Here is a 17,045-nt window from a genome sequence, read left to right on the forward strand (position 1 = left end):
AGAGGTGGTGTAGCCCACAACTGTGAGCTCCATGGTTTTCATTGCATGAGAAATTTGAATAATCGAAACAATATCCCGAATTTGAAGGAACCTCACAAAGATTTTTGAGTCCAATGTTGGACAATCAAAAGCTTTGTTAAAATAAAAAAAATCCCCCCATCCATGGCCTTCCGTTTAGCCACTGGATGAGTTGGTGTAGAAGGAAATTAAGCTAGCACAGCACGAAGAATCTGCTCAGAACATTTCTGTGGTGTGAGTTTTTAAAAATCATGTACATTCTAAGCTGTCAAGCCATCAATTCTCACGCTGCAATTTTTGGGAGAATGGCATATCTTTCGTCTGTAGCCATGAATCTGCTTTAAGCTCAAAATTTAGCTCAGGCACGAATCAAAATGGAGAGGAGCAGTGGCTGTGTGTGAAACTGCCTCTTACCCTGCTTTAACTACTCACGCAGGGCAGGGTGTAATGGTTGCTAATGATTCCTCTGCCTTTTGTTTGAGCCATTCCGTGGCAAACGGTCGCATCTTCCTAGTAGGAATGTCGCTGCTAAGGAGGCAGAAGGTTTTTGTCCTGGCAAGCACCAATTCATGGACTTTTCCTGCCGAGAGCGTCCCGGGCCATCCACCAGCGGGTGCGGGGGGTCTGCCCTACTGATCCTGGGTTTCCTCACTTGGAGGCGCTTTTGAGCTGATCTGCAGGGAATTCAAATCCCCAGCTTCGCTCCTAGCTGTGACTGCTCTTGAGTATCGGTCTCTGAGCCTGTCCAAATGAGACACCCAGAGGCAGATGCTCCTTCTAGAAAAGTTGCCTGAGCGAGGCCTTTCCCAGAGACACCTTGCCCATGAGCACAAGGGAAAGAACTGAGGCCAAGGAGCTCCCGACCACCTTGCTGAGGCCCTGGGTGGGCTCACCCTCCTCATTCTAGCTCTGAGCTTCCATCACCTTCACAATCCCTCAGGAGTCACCACTCTGTCAGCTCTGAGGAAGGCAGTAGTCGAGCTTGAGAGCATTAAATTAAGTTTTGAAGGCTGCCTAGAGCACCATTTGGTCTCTCTGTGAAACAAGGCCCCAGCTGTTGCCCCAGGAGTGGTCCTTGGAGAACAAGCCCATACAGATGTGCCTGACAGCCCTGCAAGGAACACGTCAGTGCTCAGGAGGAGGCTGTTGCTTTGCTGTGGTTCAGCTCAGGCTGCTTAGCTGTTCCAATCATCTCTAAGTGCCCCAGTGAGTGCCTTGGAAACATGATTTTCCACAAGCCTGGGAAAAGGTGGGAGGTCCAACTTTAAGATTGCTCAGACTGAAGAGTCATAAACTGCAACCTCCAAAAATGACTTTGCATCAAGATTTAAGCGATTTCTAACACAAGGGCTGACAGGAGCTTGTAGTGCCACAAAGTGGCAGTGTCTCCTTGGGGTCATCCTGGCTGGTGGCTGCTCTTAGTGTCAAACCCAGGCAGCTGCACCAGCCTGGATGCTGTGCAAGAGGAGGGAACATTGTGCTGATGGTCTTCAGGGGCTCCTCAGGACACTTTCCCAAGACTGGCAGGTAAAAAACCACCCTGCAGAGTGCTCCAAAATCCGCATGCACCCTTCCAATTAAAAGGAAAAAAAAGCAAAACCAGCAGTAAGCAGGGAAAAGGAACATCTTCCCCGAGCCAGAGCACATGGATAATGTAACTGTGACACAGACACCTCCCACGGGCTGCAGCTCCTGCAAGAAAAGCAAGTAGCAGCTGAGCACAAGCACGTCCGTGCGGGAGGGGGATGTTTTAAGTGCTGACACAGATTTGGCTGACAAACGCGGTGCTGGCACACTGTCTCCTTTGAAATAACAAATGCTGCCGCAAAACGTGCTCTGCACTGCTGGGTCTGTCCCTGGGTGCTGTGAAAGTGGCTCCCAGGGAGTTGACCCATGAAGCTGAGAGGTCCAAAAATCAAGGCCTTTTGTGTGAGGTTCAGTGCTGTGGAAATGGCAGTCCTGCAATTCCAGGTGACCTGGTGGTGTCCATAAGGCAGAGGTCTTTGGCAGTGCCAGCAGAAACCCATTCACAGCAAGGGGCTGGGCAATAGATTCTTGAGTTAATCTGTTTGAGGTTTTTTTCCCACATGTTCTTACAGCCACATAAATAATGGGATTATTCCTTGCAATTCCAGGAGCAGAGTCATTTTGTCCTGGCCTGCAGCTCCCTGCCTACCCTGACAGAAGTCTGCTTTCCTGCTCTGATTTCTTCAGTCAAGGTGTAGCTTATCTTGGAAAGTGGAATTGTGCTGCAGGGAGGGGACAAGGTTTTGGCAGGGCAAGAACACCCAGGTAGGTGAATGAATTAAATTCATGGCTTTGGCCACTGGAGCACTGGGCTGGTTTTTTTCAGCAGTTATTGTAAGGAGAAAAGAAACCAAACCAAACCAAATGTGTGAGAGGGCTGGGACACTTTCTACTTCTCAGGCTCTTGTCTGCAGTTGCATGTGCCAGCTGGGACCTACATCCCTCATCTCTTGCTGCTCAAGCTGACAGTGTGATGCAGTGCTTTGGGAAAAGCACTGTGCTTCCCTTCTGGAGCTCATCCAGCCCCCAAAGCAGGTGGAAGAGGCTAAGGGATGAGTGATGCAGCAATGTCCCTGGTTAGCCCTCCCTGCAATCCCATCTGCAGATAAAACTGCATCCAGAAGTGGTCATGCTGAGGGGGTGTCCCAGATGGGACCACATGCACCACAACATGCTACATTCTGCCTGAGCCAGCCCCAAAAAGCTCTGCTACAGTGAGGAAGGAGGAAGTGAAGGCTGCAGCCTCTTGGTATGTACTTATAAACCCTGGGAAGCACTGATGGATGGGCTTTGCTTGGCCTGGGAGCTGTAAATCCCCTGCTCTGCTGGTGATGGCAGTGCCCCTGCTCTGGCATGGGTGACTGGCAGGGCTGCGGGGATGTCCCCGTCTCTGCTGCTTTTGGGGGCATCTTTGCTGCTCTGAACTACTCCCCTCCCAGGACCATACGGGCCACTAAGATGATTAAGGGATTGGAGCAGCTGTCCTGAGAGCTGGAAAAATGAATGCTTGAGAAGGGAGTTCTTGTCCATGCCTGGCTGGGGGATAAAGAATCACATAACAGTAACGTTGGAAGGAACCACTATGGGTCATCTGGTCCAACCTCCCTGCTCAAGGGGTCATCCTAGAGGGCATTGGACAGAATTGTGTCCAGATGGTTTTTTAATACCTCCAGTGAGGGAGACTCCACACCCTCTCTGGGCAACCTGTTCCTTTGTGTGGTCACCCACACAGTGAAGTTTTTCTTCCTCATTTTCATGTGGAACTTCCTGTGCATTAGTTTCTGCCCATTGCCTCTTGTCCTGTTGCTGGGCGTCACTAAGCAGAGCCTGATCCATCCTCTGGCACCCTCCCTGCAGATACTGACAGACACTGATGAGGTCCCCTCTCAGTCGTAACTTCTCGAGGCTGAACAGCTCCAGCTCCCTCAGTCTTTCATTGTAAGAGAGATGTTCCAATTCCTTAATCATCTTTGTATCCCTCTGTTGGATCTGCTCCAAGAACTCCATGTTTCTCTTGTATGGAGGAGCCCAGAACTGGACACAGCATTCGAGATATGCCTCAGATATGGAGGGGCAGGATCTTGCCCTGCTGCCAATGCTCTTTCTAGTGCATCCCAGGATACCAGTGGCCTTCTTGGTTCCCAGGGCACACTGCTGGCTAAGGGACAGCTTCTTGTCCACTGAGACTCTCTGGTCCTTCTCTGCAGAGCTGCTTCCCAGCAGGTTGGCCCCCATCAGGTACTGGTGCATGGAGTTATTCTTGCCCAGGTGGAACATCATGGCGGGTGTTCAGGGCTTTAAACCAGCAGAAGGTGATGTGCAGAGTTGAGAAGAGGAAGGCAAATGATACAAGCTTAAAAAAATTGCAAGTGAAAGCACAGAGACACATCACACACAGAGGGGGAGCAGTTCTGGGGGCCCCCAGCCCCACAATGACACCATGCAGGATATAGGGGCAAAAGCCCCAGCAGCCCTGCTTCATGATGCAGGCAGAAATATCCAGGATCCCTCCTCTCCGCCCAGCCCAATCAGGAGGTGGCACAGGACCCAGCAATCTGCCGTGCACTTTGTAGCCTGCTGCCACCTCTTCCTTGGTGGGGCAGCCACATGCTGCCAAGGCCACTGAACTCAGGAAATTTAATAAAAGCAGTGAGAACCAATCATGTTGGGAGTGTCAGGGAGGTGGCCCCACCATGGTGCTGCACCATGCTGTCACAGCCACCAAAAGGGCAGAGTTCCTGGGAGAGCCAGAGGAAGCAGTGCTTCCTTCCCAGCAAGCTTCTGAAAATCCAGTAGCTTGTTGGTGCTGAGGAGCTGCACAGGAGGGGCACAAAAACCTCCAAAAACCTCCAGGCTCAGGGAATGTGGTGAGGGACAAGCAGCAAGGGGGGACACAGAGAGCAGCCTCCCTCCCAGCCCAGTGGTGTGTCCCTCACACAGCAAGGTGGGGACAGCGGATATCCTGGGACAAGGCACAGCCAGTTAGGCAGAGCAGCTCACAGGGTGGTTTAGCATTCCCTGTCACACCCATCCGGTGTGGGAACATTTGGGAACGTGGCCTGGCCACCACAGCTGCTGTAATCTGCCTCCAGTGCTGGACATGGGTCCTTACTGGTGCAAACTGGAAGTCAGGGCCTAGATAACCAACAGCAGCTGGAGACTGGAGATGGGGAACATGTGGATTTACACACACACACACACACACACACACACACACACACACACACACAAACACAGGAAGGGCAGTTTCCATTTCCAGGGCAGCCTTGGTTTTGGTGGCCCCATCTTGTGTGGCCACCTCCTATTACCTTGGGTGATGCATCCCATGCTGAGCAGCCAAATTTTGGCAACATTTGGCTGATTTCTGCAGGGCCAGAAATCACAATTATTTTCTATGACATCCTCTGTCACCCTCCAGGCAGCTATGCTGACACCCAACTTGCCTTGTCCCAGGGCGCTGGGACCAAAAAAACACCCTTACAGTGACACCAACACTCTTTAAAGGTTTTTATTTCTGCTTTAAAATCAAAATTAGTCATTCTCTGTAATTACATTATATATAGATTTATAGAGACAATATAGAAAAGAATTTTTTGCCTTTGTTTTTCTGCAAAAATCTGTAAATAAAAAATAAAATAAAACAAAACAAACAAAAAAAAGGTGGCAGCTTCTGTCCATCCGTCTGTCCATCCCTCTATCGCTCCTCCTGCCCCTGCCCTCCACAGCACTTTCCAACAGGCCAGGAAAGGCTCTGGGCTGAGGCCACATCTCACTACACTCCCTACAGCCACGAGCCAGGGAGGGACAGGAGCACATGGAGCTGGAAAGAAGAAACGCCAGCAGAATATATTAATATCTTATATTTCATTTTATTTAAGTCCTGGGGACTGCAGGTGGCAGAGGGCAGCAGTCCCCATGGCCCTGGCAGCTCCTGGAAAGAAACAGCAAGGTTTCCAAAGTGCAGGTCCTTCCGGGACAGGGCGCGTGCCCTCGAGCGAGAGGAAGGCAAGAGGAGGCAGAGCAATCCGGTACCTCCAACCACCCCAGTCCTGGCAGCTGGAGCGGACGAGGGGGACAGGAAGGGTGGACTCCCTGGGTACTTTAAATAGCGATCAGAGGGTGGGATGTGCAGCGAGCCCCCTGCCCGGTGGTGTGGAGGTGACACCCGTGGGGCCGGTGGCCGGGGACAGGGAAGCGGTGCTCTGTAAGGCAGTGTGCGGCCATGGCGAGCTGCCAGCAGGCGGGGTAATACTGTGGTGTGCTGCCGGGAGCGGAGCTGCCGGGTCCCCAGTCCGTGCAAGCCCGGGTGGCCCAGCAGTGCCTTTGCCCTCAGGGGTGGCAGGCGGGTGTGCGTGGGTCTCAGAAAGCTGTACTGGCCATGCTGGCTGGTGCAAAGATCCGCGGGAGGCTATCCAGGGTCTCCTCCAGTCGCCGGTGAGCTGATTTACCGTCTTCCCCTGCAAGTACATGCCACGGTCAGTGATACAAACCGCAGAAGTTCTGTCCCCTGCCAATCCCGGGCCACCTACCCTGGCCTTTCCAGGGAAACATGCCTAATACCTGGTAGAGCTGAGCCTGCGTGCTATGGCCACAGCATGGAAACCTCTCTTGTTCTCTATAGCACACCCCTGGGCAGGTCCCAGCTGGGATCTGGATCAAAAAGTCCCCAGAGCTCCTGATTCAGAAGTTGCAAATCCCGTTCTCAGCTGCCCACGCAGGACAGGGTTAACCTGTGTTTCAGCTGCAGGACTGTTGGCATGTGGAGAGCCTCACTTGGGGCCTAGGTACCAGTGCTCAGGGCTGTGCCAGCTCCGGTGGCTCCAACAGCTGTGCACATCTGCATGCACTGGCATGGGGGTCACAAGGGCTCCCCAAGAACCCCCAGGCACACATAGGGATGCACACATCCATGCTACAGGCTCACTCTGAGCTCTGCCTGCAAATCTGCCCGCAGCGGCCATCCCCAGCAAGAGATGGTGACATGGACAATCTGCTGGGACATAGGACACAAGGCATCTACATGTGTCGGGGTGCCAGTGGGATGTGCACTATCAACAACCAAGACACACAGACTCCAAAACGTGACACAGCTGACAGGCTCTAAGACAGAGACATTCGTGAGCAAAGCAGCCGGAGCAGGGACAAGGGATACGAGGACAGCTCACATGTCCCAACCTGTGCAGCAGCTGCCACGATCTGGAGGCCTAGAAACACACTCAGATGGTTCTCTCAGGGCCATCTAGCAAATTATAAATAATAACCAGGCTTAGTGCTGTGGCTACAGGATGCCTGGCCCTCGCTGCCAGCTTGTTCTTGCCTGGCAGAGCTCGGGGCATAATGAACCAGAGTGCGTGGGGTAGCCATGGAGCCCCATCTCCCATGGGCACTGCTGGCACCAGGAGATGCCACTTGGGATGCTGTGGGTGGGGAGCAAGCAGAGAAGCAGCAAAACACTCACCACACAGCATCAGGCTCTGCTTGGCTGCCTCCCGCACAGGCTCTTTGTCGGTTTGGCACAGGTAAACCAACTGCTCGATGCTCTCCTTGGCCTGCAGGAGAAGGGACAAGGAAATGAGTTTTGGCTGTCAAGGCTGGAGCAGGAACAGAGCCAGCTGGGGAAGGCAGCAGATGGTGCTGCAGCCCCATGGTGCAGAAAAGCCCCTCATCCTCTTTCTTTTCCTTCTCACTGTGTTTCCTCTTCCCCTGGAACATGCAGCCCTGCTGCCTCCTACCCACATCCCTCACCTTCAAGCAGCCCAGCGCCGCACACCCTGCCACACGTGTCTGCACCTCCTCATCCTCCAGCTGCTCCAGGAAACACACGAGGGCCTGGGGGAGATGGGGGAGTCAGTGCCACCATCTGTAGCAGAGCAGGGGCAGCACCCACCCCGGGGGCTGTGGCACCAGCCCACGTCATGCTTGGCTGGCCCAGCACGTACCCGTTGGCGGAAGCGGGGGTTTTCTGCCAGGCTGCGGAGCTGGGCTGACACGGCGCTCACCACCTTGCTGTTGCCCTCCACGAGGAGCAGGCTCAGCGCCTTCAGTCCCTCCTTCTTCAGGCGGCCCTCGGGCATGCGCTTCAGGGCACGCAGCACCACGTCCTGGTCGTCTGAGTTGAGGTTCTGTGCCAGCAGTGCTGCAGGAAGCCATCCAGGGTATGGGGACTCACACAGCACTGCCCCCACACCCCTGCCACCCATCCCCGGGCACCTCGGATCCATGCTGGGCAGAGTGGGCCCCACACAAGGTGCCAATGCATGGAATTGCTCCCAAGACACTGGGGGACCTACAGCAAGGATATCAAAAGGGAGTATGGGACTGGGCTGCACTCTAAATCAGACTGACTTGCCCACCCCAAGGATGGCTGAGCCTCTTGGTGATGCCCCAGAATGGTCATGGCACTGCTGCAGGGTGATCAATCACTACAGTGATACTCTGGCACCGCATCCCAGGACTTAAGGAGGGTGAGAGGACACCCACCTTCCTCTGCCAGCTCCATCATGTAGGTGTCAAGCACCAGGGCACCGAGTGACTCAAAGTGGCTCCAGTACTGGAAGATGGTGACCTGCTCACTCTGGGCACTGCCGGGCCGCCGGGGCAGCCGCCGGTTCAGCATGTCCTCCACCAGTTTCACACACACTGTGGGAAAGAATCAGGATCACAATGTGCAGCAGCCATGGTCACTCCTCTGTGCAGCTCCTGGCACCCATATCTTCCCACTCATGGTCACTAAGTGAGGCTGGCAACTCCCCAAACATCCCTGGGCACGCACTCACCAATATCAGCCAAACCAGGGTGCTGCTCACTGATGGGAGCTGCATACTGGGCACTGAGCACCTGCAGGAATCGCTCCACAGGGCAGGTGTAGATGTTGGGCACTTCCACACAGAGGTCCCAAAGGGGCAGCACGCCCTCGTTCCGCGTCGAGAACTGCACCACTGCGGGGACAGGCACTGTCAGACCTCCCTGAGGCCATGGCACCTCCTGGTGCAGGCCGTGACTCCTGCCCTCTGTCTGGCATGGTTCATTGCTGCCCAGCCACGCCCACGAGGGGACACAGGCTTCACACAGCCTCCAGGATGGCACAGAGGGGTCCCCTCAGCTGTGTTTGTTTACCATCAGCAGCCGAGGTGGCTGCTCCTGCGCGCTCCTCCGTCAGCTGGCACACGATCTCCAGCACCTGGGACTCCCGCAGCAGCCTGTCCAGGGCATACATCTCCTGGCACCGCAGAGGACCGAAGGTGCCCAGCTTCTGCAAGGCACAGCCAAACCAAGGACTTCAGGGACAGAGCTCACTGCCCACATCACAGCCTCCAGGCTGCAGCAAGACCTCCTTCAAGGAGGTACATGCAGCCCACCCCAGGGTGTCCCCTGCTCCCTGGTCCTCACCAGCAGCAGGCGGTTGCAGTTGTTGAGGTGAAGCACCAGTGCCTTATCCAGGAACTCATTGCCAGTGCTCATGGGGTCAGTGCTGGCCTCAGAACCACTGCACATTCCGGTGTCATCTGCCCCCATCTCGCCAGCGCTGGGGGCTCTGGTGCTGCGCAGGGGTCTGCCAGCCCTCCTGCAAGCCAGGGAGAGATCAAGGCAGTGGATCAGCACATGACACCTGGACCTGGCCCTTCCCCACCCACAGGGCAGAGGACAAGTGCCAGGGGCACAAGGACTGCCTCCAGCCCACTCCTCATGGAGAGCTGCAGGGTGACATTATACCACCAGAAGGACCAGGTACTGCTGGTTCTTGACCTAGACCTTCCCTAAGCTGTGATGAACAGATATAAATATGCTTGGGCACCCTTGAACATCCCCCATTCCAACTGCCCCAGGTGCCATCTCCTGCCCTGTGCCCCATGCTATGAGCCCCACTGTGCACCTCTCATCTTGGAGAGGCTCCTCCTCAGAGCCTTCTGAGTCCTCCATGTCAGAGGTGTTGAGGAAGCTGAAGCTCTCCAGTGCATGCTCCACTGTCAGGCTGATGCTGGAGGCCCGGCTGAGGAAGACGCCTTGCTTCTGCTGTGGAGGAAGGCATGGTGGAGATGGATCCTGGCTCACCAGCCAAGACAGCCCTGCCACCTGCTTTACCAGGTTATGCCATCACAGATGGCCCCATCCCCATCACCCAGGGGCACTGCCAGCAGGGTTGGCCCCATCCCTATCACCCCTGGGCACTGCCAGCAGGGATGGTATTGTCTCCATTGCCTCTGAGCACTGCCACCATGGCTGGCCCTGTCCCCATCATTCCCAGGCACTGCCAGCCAGGATGACCCTGTCACCCTCACCTCATGACACCCCTGAGAGCCCCTCACCAGCAGCATCTCCTCCAGACGTTTGAGCTCCCGTTCGAGGGGCTGCAGCTCTGGGAACTGTCCCCGATAGTCATCCAGAGCTGAGCCGAGGAGGCCAATTGCCTCCTCCAGACCTGAATCCACCATCTTCCCCCGTGGCACCTCAGGGGTGCTGGTGGGCAGTGGTGGGGTTGGGATGGGCCTCTCTTCTGCAGAGGCTTGTGCCAGTGCTGTGGGGGCCCCGGTGCCATAGTCACTCTGTGCTGGCGCCTGGCTCTGCGCTGGCTCTGCACTGCCAGCCTCCTCCTCGCAGGAGGTGGCCCATGCCACGGAGGCACGAGGCTTGGCCTCAGTGGCCCTGTCCTGCCTTGCCACAGCAGCTGCCACCGCAGCACCAGGCAGAGAGTGTGCATCTTGCTTGCCCATCCCTGTGTCCTCCGTGCTGGGCGCAGGCTCCCAAGGGCTCTCCACAGTCTTGACCTCCATTGTGGCATCCACACTGGCCTCGCTGATGTGGCTCAGAGTCCGGGAGTAGGGCACATGCCCGTTGGCCACTGCGTCCTTCTTACGGCTGCTCGGCTCCTCCGGCTGGCTCCCGGCAGAGGGGACACTGCTGCCACTGGCCCCAAGCACGGCGTCAGCCTCCTCTGGTTGCTGGGAGAAGGAGATCTCAATGGCAGGGGCGGAGGCCTGCACCTCAGGCTGCACGATGGGCTTGTGTGTGGCATGGCGGGCACTGCTGGACAGCTGGGGGCTGGAGGAGTCATCTGAGGACTCCGAGGAGATGGACCAGGCTGTGCCGTTCTCCAGCTCCTCTTGGCGCCGCAGCATATTCTAGAGGGGGGAGAATGGTGTCAGCTGAGACCCTGCTCCTGGTGCCCCATGTCCTCCAGCTGTCCACATGTCAAGCAGGGGCAGGATCAATCTGAGCTGGAGGGCACTGAGGCTGCCATGGCTCTGCTGACACAGCAGGATGGCCAGCAAACACCTGGCAGCTTCCAGCTCTGGATCCCACCCAGTGCCAGCAGGCAATCCAGCTCCCCATGAACAGCTCTGTATGTCCTGGAGCCTTGGGGTACTGGGATTCCCTCAGCACAATGGGATGCAACACATGGAGCCAAGGACACCAACCACCATGGCTGCAAGGACAATAACAGCTCCAGCACCAGCTGGGGACAGCACTGGCCACCACCAATTTTGTGGCTCACCATCACTGAACCGATACCAAGCCAACTCCACGTTAGGCACACCAGTACCATGACAGCATCACACCAGCACCACAGCAGTACTGTTACACCATTACCATTTCACCAGCACCATCACCAGTACCACACCAATGCCACCAGCACGGGGACACGGAGAAGCTGTCTACTCACTAGAGCCCAACTCTTGCACGGGGGTGAACCCAGGCTCCCCTAGCTCGGGGACCGGCTCTGCAGGACCAGCCAGACCCAGCCTGGCAGAATCAGGCCTTTGGGCATCAGCGAGGGACAGTGAGTAGGAGACAAGGACCGGCTACAGCTACAGCGGGATGGCCACAGCGCTGGGCTAAGCTACTGGCCTGCTCCAGCCCCGCACTTACGCGGCCCTGCTGCGGCCATCTCCCGAGCTCGGCCGAGGAGACATCGCCGCAGGAGCAGCTCTGAGACAGCTTCTCGAAGAGTGTCTCCCGAAAGATGTCCAGCAAGGACCAACCACGCTTGTCAGCTGCCCGTTCCGGGCTCTTGGGCAGAGAGAAGAGGAGCTGTGAACGTGGGAGGGAGGAGCAGGTGCCGGTACTGGGGAGTCCTGGTGGGATGGCTGGAGAGGAAGGAGCTGCCTACCCATCCCTGAGCTGTGCCACCCTCTCAGACGTTGCCTAGGCACATCCCTGTGTGGACCCCTCCACTGGCCATGTCTCCTGAGCAGCCCTGCCTGGTGCACACTTACATAGAATGCCTGTTCCCGCAGGGACGGCGTGTCAGGCGGACTCTGGTTGTAGGTGGAGAACCTCTTGTTCACTGTGGAAGCCTTGTTGACAGAGCTGGCTGCTGAGGGCTGGTCGTCCTTGTCGAAGGGGCTGGGGAGGACAGGAGGACAGCAGGGAGGTGAGGGGTATGTCTCAAGACACCAGGAACCCCTCCAGACCGGCTCTGGTTTTCTATAATTACAGCCCGGTTTTGGGATGGGAGACAGACTGGGGTGGGTCGTATCCCCTGCACTGTCATCTACCACCAGCAGTGCCTGCTGAGGTACTCACTTCCAGGTCACCTCCAGGCTGAGTTTGAGCGTGCCCAGGTCGTTGATATCCACAGCCACTACCTGGGGCAGAGCTGCAAAGAGGTCCTTAGTCTCACAGGACACATTGCCCACCACAACGTGGTTGGCCAGGCTCTTTAGCTCCGTCACCTGGAAAAGGAAGAGAGGAAGGAGGAAATGAAACCATGGGCCAGTGAGGGTGATGTTTAGGTGAGGTGCTGGAAGTAAGCCCTGGGAACTGGTGGAATCATCATCCCTGAAAATGTTCAAAAAACATGTGGATGTGGCACTTGGGGACACAGTTTAATGATGGGGTTGGCAGTTCTAGGTTAACAGTTGGACTTGATGATCACAGAGGTCTTTTCTGACCTAAATGACTCTGATGCAGAGGGATAGCTGTCCCACCCCATCCCTGTCCTTTTATGCACTATACCTTGATGGAGAGGAACTCAGTGACGAGGGGCAAGAAAACCATTTCCTCGCTGTCCCACACCTGCTTGCTGTTCACCTCGATGCGCCCCCGCAGCTTCCACCGCTGCCGTCCATACTTCATGAAGATCTGGGGATGCAGAGGTATGGGTATGGGGGAGAAATGACCCCAGGGTGTTCTCTGTATGTCCCTAGGCATGGCCATGGACTCATGCCATCCACCATCACCACCCTGCAACACGCCCTCCACGCCAGCACCCACCTACACCCCTCAGACACCCCAAGGACAAGAGAGCAGAGGAAGAGCAGAACCCAACCCATATCGTCCCACCAACCTCATACTGGTCACCAGCACAAAGCCGGGCAAAGCCTGCCAATCCTGCAAGAGAAGGCAGAGGGGCGTCAGCAGGCAGCAGGCAGGCAGGCAGGCAGCAGGACAGGGATGGAGCAGGACAGGGTACCTTTCATCCGGATGTGGAATTCGCCCAGCTGGCTCTCCAGCTCATTCTCCAACAGACACATGTTCTGGGAACAGACAAACGGATGGACAGGACCTATGAGCAGCCAGCCATGGACTCAGCACCCTGCCAGCCCAGCCAGCCAGCTGCCTCACCTCTGTGTACTCCTTGTAGCCCTTGCTGGCCTCGGCCAGGCTCTCGCGTGCCTCCCGGCTGCCCGGCGAGCCGGTGCTGTAAGCCTTGACCATGTTGTGGGCTCCATCACGGAGCCGCCGCTGGATGCAGTAAGCCTCATACAGCTCATCTATCTGCAAGGACAGGCCAGAGCTGCAGTGACAGGCACAGGGCTGGAGACAGCACGGCCACCCCAGCACTGCCCCAGCTCTCACCTTGCTGGCATGAAACTCCAGGCGACGCAGGAAGCGCTCGATTGACTTCACTTGCTGGAAAAGCAGAGGAGATGGTGTGAGCAGCAGTGCAGCCCCTCCACGGAGGAGCCACAGGTCACAATGTGGCCTCTGCAGTCCCTGTACTGAAGCTGGGGTCCTGCCTGGGAGCTGCAGGGTGGCAGCCAGTGGGAAGCACCCATGTGCTGCAGCCTTCTCCAGACCCATGCACCAGAAGGTCCTCCAGGAGCCAAGCCAGGCTCCAGGCTGCTTTCTTCCCAGCCTGTGAGCTAACCCATGCCCTGCACTCACTAACAACAGCTTCTGTTTGCCTGAAAGGGGTTACAAGATCATCTCTGCTTCATCCCCTGCCCACCTGGGCCACCCTGCCTGCAGAGCCCCAGACCCTGTCCTTGCCAGGGGACAAGGCAGCAGGGCAGTGCTAGTAGAGTGGGGCTGGCAGTAGCACATCCCAGGCACAAGGAAGGGGAATTCAAGGGGAATGAGACACCGATCCTACTTACCTTATCCAGATCATAGAGAAAGCCCTGGAGGAAAGATGACAGGGATAAGATGTAGCACAAAGCCAGCTCTGCCCACCCAAAGAAGACCCAGCACATGGTACCCACCACCCATAGCATGGCAGTGGGACATGCAGCACCCAGCCAGGGCTGGAGAGTGCATGACAGAGGGATGGGAGCCCCAACACCAGAGCCTGGGCTGGCCCCTACAACTCCACAGATATGGGCTTTGCCCCATGCACAGATGGACCACGAGTTGTCCCAGCTGTGCCCACAAGCCCAGCTGTTTACCCAAAGCACCATTCCCCATAAGGCTCTCCCTAAGTGGTACCCACCAGGCGTGAATTCCTCTTGGACTCACGGATCTGCGTGCTGAGCTTCTCCAGTTCCAGCTGGTGCACCTCCAGGTAGGCTCTGGGGGCAACCACACCATGGGGGTCAGGTTGGGATGCTGTGTCCAGGGCTCCTGCTCCCCACAGCCCACACCAGCCCAGCACACATGGCAGCACATCCCCACTCCCTGTTCCAGCACACAGGTGTGGGAGGAAACCCATATATGCCTCTACATGGGATGCGGAACCCCACACAATCTGGGACACCAAGGCAACATGCCCAAGAGACCTGGCATGTCCCTGCCTGGTGGGAGCAGAGAGTTGCCAACCCCAAGCCATGTCACAAGCTGTCCCCATGCCCCTCAGGAGCTCTCAGCCTCCACCCACCCAGCACTTACGTCAGGCCCTTCTTGAGAGCTTCATACACCTCGTCCAGGCGGTTGGGCTGAGGCACCTTGGGTGGTGGGGATTTGTGGGACATTGAGAACATCCTACTGACCCTGGAGCCAGTCTTGCGGGAGACAGTGGGGGTGAAAGGTGAGAGATTCCTGGGGAGAGAGGCTGGGATCAGAACACAGCACCAGGGTCCTTCTGGGTGCTCCAGCCAGCCAGGCACCTAGAAAAAGGCAATCTCTGGCACAGAGGCCAGATCCACTGGGCCAGGTCCACCAGGTCCCTGGTGCCAGCTGGAGGGAGACAAGGCAAAGGCAGGTACCACCTGGAATCAAATTCCTGGAGGGTCTGTGAGGACATCTCCAGCCCTGGCTGCCCTCTAAAGGGGGCATGCTTGGCTCCAGCCCAGAATCCAGATTGCCAGGGGCATAGAGGGTGAAATATGCCATCCTGTGCTTCCAGGGTAAAGCAAGGATCCCAATCCATCATGGGAGCATCCTGGGGACCAGCAGCCCTGTCACCTCATCACCCAGCACAGCCACATGGGGCAGGGACACGCTCACTGATGCTGTGCCTCTCCAGATGTCACCAAACCTGCTGGATGGAGCTGCCTCCCCCAGCCGACCCGCGGACGCCGACCCAGCGCTGGGAGTGAACACCACCCTTCCTGCCTTGTGCAATGGAGTCACTCCCCAGCCCAGCAACGCCTCACTCACACCGGCTCTTCCCTTCCTCCTTCCCAAGCATCCCATGGGCTCCTCATTTCCCAGCCTGTACCTCCCATCCTGTGCTGCTCTTCACAGAAGTGACCAAAAGACTTCTCCGAATCATGGATGGGGAAATTACTGTCTTGGCCTCTTCCCAAGAGATGGGTAAGCACCTAATTTCCACCATTCCTTCTCCTTCCCATCCTCCAAGGTCCCTGGAGGCATCTCCCACAAGCATCTCCCTGGCAACCACTGGGTTGCAGGCATCTAAAAGTCCTCACTCTTCTCTATCTCTAGGGGCCCCCTCTGGTACCCACAAATCACCAGCGATGTGCTGGTGACCTGGAAAGTGTCACTTGGCCCAGAGGCTGCATAGGACTTGGGGACAGAGTTGAGTAGGGCAGGAGGTCAGAGCACAGGGAGGCTCTGCCTGCTACCCAACAACTACCTGCAACACGGTAGCCAGGAATGAGGGATGGTGCAGACAGGGTTGGTGGGGAAGTGCAGCATGTTGGGATGCTCAGCAGAGAGGAGGAGGAAGGGTATGAAGGGACCATAACATCACCAGTAGATGGAGAGGATGGAGCAGGGAACAGCTGCTCCTCACACTGCAGCTGGCAGGCAGCTGGTAAAACCTTTCAAACAATAGGTTTGAGGTGACCCTGAGGAAACCCTGATTCACACCAGATCTCAACCCTGAAACTGGCTGCCGCAGGATGTCAAGGCCATCAAGACACTTCAAAGCCACCCCAGCTCTACCGCACCCATTAAACATTATGAGGTGGTCACAGGGAAGGTCTTAGGAGCTGGTTGAAGAATGAGGTGAGCTACACCTGCCTTCTCTCTTATGCTCTCGTGGCAGCAGCCACAGGGCTGCAGGGTCCTCATCCCAGCTGGGGCATGGCATGGCAGAAGGTTGGGATGTCTCACATGGCCTCAGTGTTCCCTGCACCCCCCTGTGCAAGAGCCCCTGGCTACCAAAAAGATCCCTGAGGGAGACGCTGGGCCAGCTGGATGGAAAAGAGCCTCAGGATGCACAGCAGGTCCCCACAGAGCCCCAGCCTGTCCCCAGTGCCCGTGGCAGGCAGCATGAGCAGCCATCTCGTACCTGAAGGGCCGGTCGGCCGATGAGTTCACTCCGGCGAAGGACTGGCTCCTATTGATCTTGGTGACGAGGACTCGGCGCTGCGGGCGCACAGACAGTGACATCGTTGAGTGTGACCTGGAGGGCCGCCCTGGGGACAATGACACATCAGGGTCACCAGCAGCATGGTGAGGACACACATGCAGGCAGGACTGCCATCAGCAGTGAGAACAGCACCCACGGACCATGGGATGGGAGACTTCCCCCTCTCTCAGTCCAAGAACGCTCCTGGTGGCACTGGGACACAGACCCCATGCTGTCCCCAGAGATACTGCCCTTGGTGAAGTGGGGCTCTGGGCACTGGGAGCTATCAGTGGGCACACCCAGACATGTCCCAGGTTGGCCCTGTGGGAGTTACAGAGAGGGGATGATGCCCGGTGCCTACCATGGCCTTTCCCAGATACATCCATGGCAAACTCTACATGGTGCCCAAGCCCAGACACCTCCTCCTGAACCCCACCTTCTCCCATGTCCTTTGTTACCCGTGCCACCCTGCTTCAGGGGCAGGAAAGGCACAGGGCTGGACTCGGCTGCCCAGCCCTTCGCTGACTCCTCACTTGCTTCCGCTCACTCCAGCAACCAGGAGGGAAACCCAAGGACAACAAAG

General features: G+C 56.7%; 1 protein-coding gene across 7 annotated transcripts in view; it reads right to left on the reverse strand.

Moving 5' to 3' along the window:
• Positions 1-5,028: 5,028 nt before the first annotated feature.
• Positions 5,029-17,045, reverse strand: part of RIPOR1 (RHO family interacting cell polarization regulator 1) — a 31,515-nt gene continuing 19,498 nt past the window's right edge. For 5 of the 7 annotated variants that reach the window (XM_058813309.1, XM_058813305.1, XM_058813310.1 and 2 more), the window contains 21 exons: positions 16,403-16,529; positions 14,593-14,742; positions 14,198-14,276; positions 13,866-13,889; positions 13,345-13,398; positions 13,111-13,263; positions 12,959-13,022; positions 12,833-12,876; positions 12,502-12,627; positions 12,070-12,218; positions 11,760-11,889; positions 9,825-10,664; positions 9,419-9,558; positions 8,935-9,109; positions 8,662-8,797; positions 8,322-8,483; positions 8,026-8,184; positions 7,485-7,681; positions 7,291-7,374; positions 7,004-7,094; positions 5,029-6,002 (listed from right to left, as the gene is read on the reverse strand). In XM_058813309.1, coding sequence (XP_058669292.1) covers positions 5,905-6,002; positions 7,004-7,094; positions 7,291-7,374; positions 7,485-7,681; positions 8,026-8,184; positions 8,322-8,483; positions 8,662-8,797; positions 8,935-9,109; positions 9,419-9,558; positions 9,825-10,664; positions 11,760-11,889; positions 12,070-12,218; positions 12,502-12,627; positions 12,833-12,876; positions 12,959-13,022; positions 13,111-13,263; positions 13,345-13,398; positions 13,866-13,889; positions 14,198-14,276; positions 14,593-14,742; positions 16,403-16,503 — 3,156 coding nt within the window. In that variant the 5' untranslated portion in view covers positions 16,504-16,529 and the 3' untranslated portion in view covers positions 5,029-5,904. Of the gene's footprint in view, positions 6,003-6,720; positions 6,785-7,003; positions 7,095-7,290; positions 7,375-7,484; positions 7,682-8,025; positions 8,185-8,321; positions 8,484-8,661; positions 8,798-8,934; positions 9,110-9,418; positions 9,559-9,824; positions 10,665-11,759; positions 11,890-12,069; positions 12,219-12,501; positions 12,628-12,832; positions 12,877-12,958; positions 13,023-13,110; positions 13,264-13,344; positions 13,399-13,865; positions 13,890-14,197; positions 14,277-14,592; positions 14,743-16,402; positions 16,530-17,045 lie in introns of all 7 variants that reach the window. The other 2 variants (XM_058813307.1, XM_058813306.1) reach the window with 2 other exon arrangements.

This window comes from Ammospiza caudacuta, chromosome 13, assembly GCF_027887145.1.
Source record: "Ammospiza caudacuta isolate bAmmCau1 chromosome 13, bAmmCau1.pri, whole genome shotgun sequence".
Classification (NCBI taxonomy): domain Eukaryota; kingdom Metazoa; phylum Chordata; class Aves; order Passeriformes; family Passerellidae; genus Ammospiza; species Ammospiza caudacuta.